The sequence below is a fragment of the Brachyistius frenatus genome, unplaced genomic scaffold (assembly GCF_029030835.1).
Source record: "Brachyistius frenatus isolate BFR_SWC_R1_liver_20210118 unplaced genomic scaffold, ASM2903083v1 Contig_32, whole genome shotgun sequence".
Lineage (NCBI taxonomy): Eukaryota > Metazoa > Chordata > Actinopteri > Embiotocidae > Brachyistius > Brachyistius frenatus.
This window is the reverse complement of record NW_027210631.1, coordinates 1,014,325-1,025,000: the sequence shown is the minus strand read 5'-3', so window position 1 is coordinate 1,025,000 and position 10,676 is coordinate 1,014,325. Positions and strand designations below refer to the sequence as shown.

The 10,676-nt window shown below is 42.7% G+C and overlaps 1 protein-coding gene across 8 annotated transcripts in view; it reads left to right on the top strand.

Moving 5' to 3' along the window:
- The window catches only part of LOC138621741 (ELKS/Rab6-interacting/CAST family member 1-like), a 132,759-nt gene that overhangs the window by 18,790 nt on the left and 103,293 nt on the right, over positions 1 to 10,676 (top strand). For all 8 annotated transcript variants that reach the window (XR_011310958.1, XR_011310960.1, XR_011310959.1 and 5 more), the window contains exons 5-6: positions 7,994 to 8,250; positions 8,338 to 8,509. Coding sequence is in view for 5 of the 8 variants with exons in the window: in XM_069699987.1 (XP_069556088.1) it covers positions 7,994 to 8,250; positions 8,338 to 8,509 (429 nt within the window). In the remaining 3 variants the exon portion in view is untranslated. The remainder of the gene's footprint in view (positions 1 to 7,993; positions 8,251 to 8,337; positions 8,510 to 10,676) is intronic.

The window sequence follows — 10,676 nt, the reverse complement described above, 5'->3', positions numbered from 1 at the left end:
GGAGTGGAGGATAGATCAAACTGGAAAGCTGGGGGACGAAGGCCAAGAGGACGGAGGAAAAAGAGGAGAGACGAATGGATGACATCGACAAACTGAGCTGCAGAAAGCACACGAGACGTCGAGAAAGAGGAAGACTGATGGATGTCGGCGTGACAGGAGAGAAATGGACCAAGAGGAGGAGAGTGGATGAAAAGATAGAAGAGAAATAGATTGAAGACATGAGAGGCAGGAAGTAGGAAAAGTGAAGAAAGTTATGAATGAAAGAAAGAATAAGATGATCTGAAAATAGTAGCATTGCTCTTCTGATTGCATATTTTGTCAGTCCCTCCTGCGATCGCAATAATTAACGCAAATTTAAGCAAACTCTGCAATATTTGCGGGGACTTGCAATGTTTTTGTTCAAAATATCGTCAACAGAGGCTTTGCTGAAAGTAATACGGCATAAAGTTAGTCTTTTCAAACAACCCTTGCTTTATCGACAAAAGTAACTCCTCATTTACAATCAGAAAGGCACCAGGCTCCAGTTTTTTTTATCACCACATAAACTAATACTCATAATATTCAAATTCCCGCAATTTTAAGCAAAATCCGCAAAATCAAACGGTTTTGTTGTCATTAGTAGCTTCATATTTCCAAGTCAGCCAGACTGTCACAGGTAAACAGGCAGAGCCGAGTCACAGGCAACTTTCACATTTACTCTGACCTGAATCGAAATGTAGTTCAACATTACAGCTGGGATGTCTCGTTATAAAGTGAACTTTAGATGAAACTCTCTTGGATGAGAGTTGGAGATGAAGCAGACGGAGGACGGGGTGGGAGGAGTGGGGGGGGATTTATGGAGCGAGAGTCAAAGAGAAAAAGCTGAACATGTGAATACACACAGGGATTCTGCACAGATTTTTGTGCATTCCTCAAGAGTCCCACCTCTCAGCTGCGGCTCTTCAACGCCCGGATCTCTGATGACTCGTCCTCAGTCAGTCGGCTGAATCGGTTAAAGCTAAAGTCACTCCTTCTTATTAGTTTTCTGGAGTTCCGTCTGAAAATAATCCCGTCATTAATCAGATGTTAGGCCTCGAAAAGGCGGTATTTTTTTTTTTTTTTTTTTTTTTGGGGGGGGGGGGGATTTGATTGACAGATTTTAGCTATAAGAGGGCGGGGCATAGTGTACTTCGGTTTCCGATCAGATCGAGTCAGATCAACCCCTTCTCCTCCCCCCCCCCCCCCACGAGCTCGTCCAAATCTGGTCCCTTCAGGCTTCAAACCCATGAACTTTGTTCAAAACTACAAAAAAAAACCAAGACCTTTAAAACACTTGCTGTGGTGGCATCTGCAGTGTAGGGAGTGAGGCTGCACCGAGAGGATCGGAGTGTGAATATCTCGGAGAAGACAGCGAGCGGCCTCAGCAAAGTTTCAAAAAGTCATCTTCTAAAACGCTGTGATAATGACGTCTCCGTGCGTCTCTGCCAGCCTCGTCTCGCTCCTTCTGTTGCCTGCAGTCTGCGCTCCTTTCCGTCCTCTGCTATGACTCGTGATTCCCCTCGCATGCGAGTTTGTGTGCGATCATATGAGCGTCGTTCGAGCCAGCGTGCACGTTCGTGCGCAACGTGTGAGACGATCGCACTTTCTGAAGTCCAAACGTCCCGACGGAAAGACTAAAAAGCTCCGAAAATAGTTTTATTTATTGCAACTCATCATCCGAGCGTTTCAAGTGTGAGCGTTATTGTGCTGGGAGTGTTTTTTGTGTGTGTGTTTGTGTGCTTTTCACACACCAATGCTCATCAGTAACAGATGGTCCTCAAACCTGTGTGTTTATTTAGTCGGGATGGAGAGAGGTGATGGAGAGAAAGAAAGAGTAAGGTAAATACGAGGGGCTGGGGGGGGGAGAGCAGATGGACAGAAGCAAGAAGGGCCAGCAGGAGCAAGAAAGACATGCACGCAGAGAACTGAGGGGAAGAGAGAGGAAGAGGAGGAAGAGGAGGAGGAGGAGGAGGAGGAGAAAAGGGGAGGAGACCTCAACACTCGGGAGTCTTATAAAACTTTAACTTCAATGCAGAGACACAGTGTTCATTTTTAAAGTGGAAAGAAAAACGGAGACAGGAACGATGTGAAAGTGAAAAGATAGACGGCTTCAGTTTTCTCTCCTTTCCTGCAAGGCTGTGATTTTGTGAATTTTCCCTCTCCGCTCTGTCCACTTTCTCTTTCTGCTTTCGCGTGTGCGTGTGTGTGTGTGTGTGTGTGTGTGTGTGTGTGTGTGTGTGTGTGTGTGTGTGTGTGTGTGTGTGTGTGTGGTAGCCACGTCCTTATAAGGAGTGAGCTTGGGAAGAGTTGTTGGGGAATGAGCAGAATTACAGTTCAGTTACTCCCCTCTTCTCCTGCTGCTTTTCCTTTTTTATTTCTCTCTGCCTCTGAAATCTATGTCTTTCTGTCTGTCTTTTTGTCTGTCTGTCTGTCTTTCTTTCTGTCTGTCTTTCTGTCTGTCTGTCTCTCTCTCTCTCTGAAAATATCAAACATATATACATGACAGCTGAGATGGACTCTTGTTCTGTTCTATTCTCTCGTCTTCTTCTTCTTCTTCTTTTTCTTCTTCTTCCTCCTCCTTCTCCTCCTCGTCAACCTGTTCAAACCCACCACTGACCCTAATGTTGCATCTCTAAGTGATAGATTAAGATCAACATGTCACTCTTACCTATTTCTCTGTACTTCAGTTTTTCTACCGCTTTCATTTGAATACATGACATATATACATTTTTATACACATCAGTCTGCTCTCATTCGTTTGGAAAGTGGGGCGTTTTCTCATGTCTTCCACCCATTTGTCTTTTTAAAATTTTTATTTTTTAAATTTTTTTTTATCTACATTTTATTTCCTCTTCGTTGTCTTCTTCATCCTCCACCTTTATCCTCAGAGAAAGAAGAGAGTGTTAATCTGCCTGTTGTCTAATGCCTGAGTGGGCGATGCTTTCAAACTGTGCATGGTCATTACACACACACACACACACACACACACACACACACACACACACACACACACACACACACACACACACACACACACACACACACACACACACACACACACACACACACACACACACACACACACACACACACACACAGCATGACCACTGCTGCCTCCAACATTGTGTTGTCTGCCTCATATGTGTGTGTCTGCGTGTGGGCTCTAACGTGTGTGTGTGTGTGTGTGTGTGTGTGTGTGTATATATCTATGTATGTGTGTGCATGTGTGTGTATGTGTCCATCCAATTGTGTACGCGTTTCTGTCACAGTGTGTGTCTGTGCGAAGGGGGGACAAGCATGACTCACCCGGCGAGTGCAGAATAAGCGAGGGATTGGACGGAGGAGTAATAACGAAGAGATGGTTAATATTGAACGACAGATGAGCCGCGGCCGGAGGGAGGGATGACGAGCGGATGGAAAAATTGTCACCGTGTTCTCAAATGGATTTTTTTTTCTCTTCTCTCTCCTTCCTCTAACGATGAATAGGAATGGTGTAGACTGCACATTAGCTGGCGAGGGCTCTGTTGTGTTTTTAGGCAACAATTATATTTCATATTTGAGCATCCAAAGATACAGGAACACGTCCTTCGTATCTCACGCCGACTCAACTGAGCTTTCCATTCGCAAACGTTGTGTCGCTGAAGTTGTTCATTCACAGATCACGACTTTTTCCCTCGATAAAATCACTGAAGTGAATCTTACACTGCAGTTATTTCACGCGTTTGGGGGAACGTTTGTTTATTGTAGCTGGAGAAAACAACGTGCAATGTTGTAATGATGCCGTCGAGGCCGTGCTGGTTGCAGCTTGGTCAGGAGACATTTTGAGATTTTTTTTGTTTTTTGTTAAAATATTCTGCTCTCATTTTAGGAGCTTTGTTGCAGTCGTCTGGATAGTTTGACCCATTTATTGTATTGTTGTTTCTGATATCAACCAAAGTGAAACCACAGGAGACGGCGGCCACAAAAAGGTTTGCAGTCAATTCAATATGGAGTAGAAGAATAAAAGCATTCAAGCGATGTCTTTGTGCTCTTTTGAAGAGGTTGCTGTTGGGGAAAATAAAGTGTATTTAAACATGGTTTTTGTGGGTTTTTTTTTCAATAAGCCGGCCTCTGAAGTGCGTGTAGATGCGGATTCATATAGTTTTACAGTAACCGTGATACTTGAGGAGTTTGCTGCTAAAACACATTACTGCTTGTTCAGTGCACTTCCACTGTGTTTACGTAAATTCATTCTCTCATTCATAAATTCATAAGTTTCTCAAGGAACTTCAGCGTCATGCAGGAAGCTGACGTGCTACTGAAAAAAAGATGAGGACTGTTTAATAACAGTCAAAGTTGCCATGTGCCATCATGCCACCATGGCAATTTCCCATCATGCACTTGAAGAATTTATCAGTCCCTTGCTTAGACGTCTGAGGGAAAGATGTCACCTTGTTGTTTATTTCTCTTCTTTGCTGTGAAATTGTTTGTTTGTATAAATAAACTGAAAACTGAAGTGAAGACGCAGTTAGAAATGATGTCTTTACATGTTTTGTTTTGTGTACATGTGTGTGTTTGCGTATCTATCCCAGTCCCCTGTGGAATTAGGAAGTGTCTGATGGGGTCAAAGGTGATGGTTTCAAAGACGACTCGGCAAAAATGGAGAAAAAACCCCACACCTCTTATCCAGACCAGCGCTCTTCTCTCCTTCTGTTTCTGCCAAACACAATTAACACCCAGTTTCCTCTCCGCTCCGTCCTCCTTATCTCCCTCTGCGCTTGTGTTATTCTCTTCTTGCTTCCTATGATATTTCCCTCCCTTTTTCCGTCTCTTGTGGTCTGGCATTTCTCAGCTCTACATTCCAGCTCTCTGTGTGTGTGTGTGTGTGTGTGTGTGTGTGTGTGTGTGTGTGTGTGTGTGTGTGTGTGTGTGTGTGTGGGGGGGGGCCGAACCCTTGTGTCTATTTGTGTGTGTTAGTGTGTGTTCTGGCTCTGAATTCTTTATATGTAACCTTTTGAAGTTGTGCTTGTGTGTGAGTGTTCATTCTGTATTTGCTTGACTTCATGCGGAAGCTCACTGATTTGCATTTGTGCAAGCAAGGCTACGGAGGCTGTGTGTGTGTGTGTGTGTGTGTGTGTGTGTGTGTGTGTGTGTGTGTGTGTGTGTGTGTGTGTGTGTGTGTGTGTGTGTGTGTGTGTGTGACAGTGATGCATGCAGGCATGAATGTTCAATGCTTAAATAGCACATGAAACATATGCAGTTCATATTACTGTAATAAGCACAGTTGTGTGTGTTAATCTCTGACCCTCCTTTTCACACACCGTACATTTTTTTTAATTTTTATTTTATTTTTACAATTAATACAATTATTTGGTAAAAGGCAAAGTGAAATGTATTTATGTTGTAAAATTCAGACATGAGACAGTTTAAAAGTACTTTACAGACATTTATACTTGGAAAGAAATTGGAAATAAAAAAATTACTCAGAGGCTGTATTCAAAATCAAACATATCGGACATTTATTCTTGCAAGAAGGAGCAAATACATGTACACTCAAAGAAGGATGTCCAGCATTGCTCGAAGTCTCTCCTCCGTAGTTCAGCTTATATACGGTGTGACAAAACAGTTGACAGTCACCCCATTCCCTCTGTATACCTGATTTTGTAGATAGTACTGAGTGAGGTCGTAGGTCACAAGATAAAGGTACAGAGATGTTGCAACTGAGACTATAGAACCATGTTGTGCAACAGATAGACAAACATTTGACAAGTATGATGAGTTCATCATTTTTCCATCAACATGTTTAATGTTTGGATTCTTTTTTTGATCAAGTGCTTTGAAAATGAAATAAAATTGATGTCGGTTAGCTGCCTGTTGAGCAAATAATCAGTTCACTTATCATTATTACAAATAGTTGAGGCCGTGGCGTTGTTTTGTTGCGTGGGTGGGTGGGTCAGTGTTTGCATTTCTGAGGAAGGAGTCATGGTCCGCATCGAGACGGGAGGCTGAAACAGACAGACAGAATATTTAATTAAGTGCTTTCTATTGCTCGCTGTCTTGTCTCTCTCTCAGTCTTCAGGGAAGTCCTAGATATGTCAGCCGTCACTCTGTGTGCGTGTGTGAGGGGGTATTGTATGAGTCAGCAAATCCACCCACACACACACACACACACACACACACACACACACACACACACACACACACACACACACACACACACACACACACACACACACACACACATATATACAGTGATGCGATAAAATGATTGAGCTGATAAGATGTTAGTTCATTTGTGTCGGTAGAAATCTAGAAACGAACAAACTGGGTGAGACAAAGCAGAAGAGACGCGTCTCCCCTCCGGCTGTCATGTGACACAAAGCAGAGCCATCGTGAAAGACAGATGTTGATGTATTATCTCATTAGCTTTGATCCAATGTTTTTTTTCATGTCTCTGTTTATGTGAGCAAACAGTATGTTTGGGATCACTATCTGCTGCTTGTACCTGCTCCTTCCTCTCAATTCCATATCTAAGATGTGTTTGTCTCTGCTTCCTCGCTTCCTTTAATCTTTTCCTTTAATCTCAGTGTTGATTAACGGCAGCTGCGGGGGAGCGATAGCATCACCTGACTTTTCCAACCTCTCGGCTTTCTTTCTCCTTTCTCTTTTTCTTCTTTAATCTCCTGTTCAGCTCGCCTCTCATCTCTTCTCAGGTAGCTCTCTCTGCTACCTGTATTATTTTTATCTCTGGAAATTCTCCCCGACTCGTGTGGCGATGTCCTGGCTGCTGTCCAGGTTGTGCGTGACGCATTTTTTAAAGTAAAAGCCCGGGGACATCGTTGTGACATCAGTTATGACGGAGTCCGCTTTTGTCTGCCTCGGGATTAGTCATGTCACGTCTTCCTCAGCCATGATGGCTGTGATACTTACCTGCCAGCGCACTTTTGTAACACATCTATGAAGATGACACACACACACACACACACACACACACACACACACACACACACACACACACACACACACACACACACACACACACACACACACACACACACACACGCTGTCTCAGTCACGCACTATCATGTTGCTGAGAAACAGTCTTGATCCAGTTTATGTTGGTTTGAAATGCAAAATTTGTCAGACTGGTATTCGTAGTTTTGCACATTTTGATCTATGGTGCACTACTGTGATCATAAAGTTTATCTGGATTTTTGGCCATTAGAGGTTACATATCAAGAACCATCATTCATCTTTTTCTTTCCCCACATAATATCATCTCCTATCCAATACTAGTGTTTCCCTTTTATGATTTAAAATCTATATATCTCACATTATGGACTGCATTTAGGCTCATTGGCTAACATGGACATAGTTTTTACTGCAGGACTAAAACTGAATACTGCTCCAGCGTCTCTGATTGGTTTATTCTTGCTGCCAAATCCAGTCCCACAATGAAAACCTCTTCAAAAAGTAAAGCCTTATTGTCTGATTTTAGTGTAGCACAGTGCTTTACCCTGTTGTTCCCGACATCCATTCATGTTTTTATTTTCAAGTTTTGTATTCCTGTCGTACTTAAAAAGGACGAACACAACAGGCCAAATATATTTTTGGTCTGTAACGTACCTCAGCTTGTTCTGATGATCCTCAAGTGTCACTCGGGAGACCAAATCTACTCCTTCCAGCATTTTTCTGTGATGATGTTCCTCAAATATGACTTTCTTGCTCTGGATTCAAAGCCTGCGTTACTTAGTCCTTTCTACCATCAAATTGGGTTACTAAGTGGTGTTTTGCATTGCCTGGTCTGTAAACAAGCTGTTATATTAACCATAAGTCTGGAAGCCCCCCAAATCTCTGCTTGTGGTACATAAAAGTTTAATGATAGAACTATTTGGTTGCACAATAGAACAATACAAATCTTACAACACACTCTTTAGCAACAGCACCACAGCCACATGCTTACAGTTATGAACTGAACCTCTCTGTCTCCCACCAGCATCTTCAGTGCACCATCCAGGCTCTACAGGATGAGCTCCGAATCCAGCGCGACCTCAACCACCTCTTCCAGTCCGACTACTCCGAGTCCGGTCGCCTCGGAAACCACCCCATCTCCCCTCAAGAGATGACGGAGGAGAACTTCCTGCGTCTCCACGCCGAGTACGAGCGGCAGGTCAAAGAGCTCTTCCTCTTGAGGAAGACTGTGGAGGAAATGGAGCTGAGAATAGACACCCAGAAACACACACTAAATGCCAGGTGAAGATTAAGTGCAGTGTGAAATTTATTTCAGTATCTCGGTGACCTCTGGTATTGCATTAACTCCATTTTGTTGTTGTCTGATAGGGATGAGTCCATAAAGAAGCTGCTGGAGATGTTGCAGAGTAAAGGCCTGTCGTCACGGGCGACCGAGGAGGACCACGAGCGGACGAGGCGACTGGCCGACGCGGAGATGACCATCCACCAACTGGAGGGCCTGCTTGAGCAAAAAGACAAGGAGATGCTGCAACTCAGAGAGGTGTGTGTGCAACTGGCAGAGAGGACACAGCGTGCAGTCAGGCGCTCCCATGTGTGCAGGGGGTTCGTCTTTGAAGTACAGCCAGATGTGAATGTGTTCAAATCAAGAGTTGTGTCATATCCAGGCAGGGCTCGTCCACGGCCGCTTCCACTCTTGGCTCACATTTCAGTTTAATACAACACAGAGAACTCCACGCACACGAAGACAAACAGGAATGCACACTCACTCTCCTTTGTCTCTTCTGTAACTTCTCTTTCAGCTGCTTTAACTTTGCATTCACCAAAATGTTGTTTTATACAACAGCTCCCCCCAGTGGTAAGAGGTTGTTAAACGAACAGCATATTATTAAAGATGGACTTTTCAGTATATGTTTAGGTCGGTGTACAAAATGCCTCCGATGCGCTTTAATACATCTTCAGAAGCAATAATTCACAGATATTTGATGACTGACAAACTTTTCCAAACAATGTTAATTTTCCTTCCAGTCCACAGTCCTTAATAATCAGAGAACTGAAAGTTAAAGGGGAGTCAGTTAATAAGAGAAACACTGTACTGAATTGCAAAAAGGGAAAGTTAGAAATGTGAGCGACGTGTTAGTGGTAGTATGATTTTCGAGATTTTCCAGTCAAGGTTTATTTATGACGCATAGATATCCTTCGTTGTTGCAGATTTAAGATACACACATATTTATGTCTAATATGATTTCACATATAAATCAAGCAAACTAACCAAACAGCTAAAACAAAAAGAAAAACCTGCACAACAAAACTATTTTGAATACCAATCTACTAATGTGTTTGCCAGTGTGCAGACTGACACACATTTTGTATGTATATTTTTGGATTATAAAAAGATAAATACAGTATAGCCTTACATATGTGCTGGTGAGTGATGCATCATTAAATGTATCACAGACAGCAAATGACTAAAAAAGACAGCTAGGAAGCATTTATATTTTCAGAAAGGGATTAAAATGTAATTAGGGCCAACAGTCTCTGCAAATGACTTCTGCTCTGCCATATTCCCCGGCTCATGTTTCTTCACGTTGCATCAGTGTGCTGGACAGAGTTTCACTTTTTCTACAGATTTCGACAACAGACAATGTTACACACACAAGCAGGAAACGTCTCCGGAGAACTGAAACGAGATTGCGCAAGATTTTGAAAGATAATTTCAGCCGATTTTAAAGTGAGAATTAGACGGGATTTGTCTGGCTAACTTCCTGCTGCACTGCCGACACATTTCACGAATTAACCAACTAGGTACAACTTCCTTACGGCAACATGTTCAGTTCTTCAACAATGTCTCTCGTGGGGACGAAGCTGCACATGCCGTTAATAATAGTGACTTCTGTACGGTGGCACATAAAGACTGTGAGGGTCCGAATCTAAACTACTGATACCCGATCATGAAACGTAATCACTGAAACTTTAAACAGTGAAACTTAAATACAAAATGTAGAAAATGTTATTTTAGATTTTAGATAAAGATGAGACACGCAGAGGTATAGATAAACTTTCAAGTTTACGTTGTGCTTCACGCCTGGGGAAAAAAAACAAAAACACAAATACCATCAACATAAATTCCCCAACGGATATAAAACACAGCAATAAATCTAGTGAGCACACACACGGAGGGTCGCGGGAGTAAAAGAGTAAGCTTGATTTGGAGTGAGCAAATCAGTGACTCACAAAAACAGTTAAGTATTCAGTAGTATTTGGTATTTACAGCACATTCTCCCAACAAGGGCATTTGGAGATAAAGGATGACCTGACAACGCGTGCTTGGACTCTGGTCGGACGAAACGTTGGATACAACAACGTCGGTTAGGCAGCAGCTTAATGTGACCCAGGAAAGAGAAGTGAAGATGAACTCGGGGCTTTTCCATCTGAATATTTGAGCCTGAAAAATAACAACTCTTTGAAATTTGCAGCATCTTAAAATGACGTACTGGAAATTTCAAAGTGGTGAATTGATATCTCAAGACCACAGATAGATGGATTTCATCTTCTTTCATCTGCATCAGTTCATAATTTTACCTGTAACACTCTCCAGGATATCAAACCAGATGCTTTTTCAGGGAATATCTGAATGTGTTTATGAGAGTGTGTGTGTGTGTGTGTGTGTGTGTGTGGGGGGGGGGGGGGTACTCATAGCAGTCCTGCCA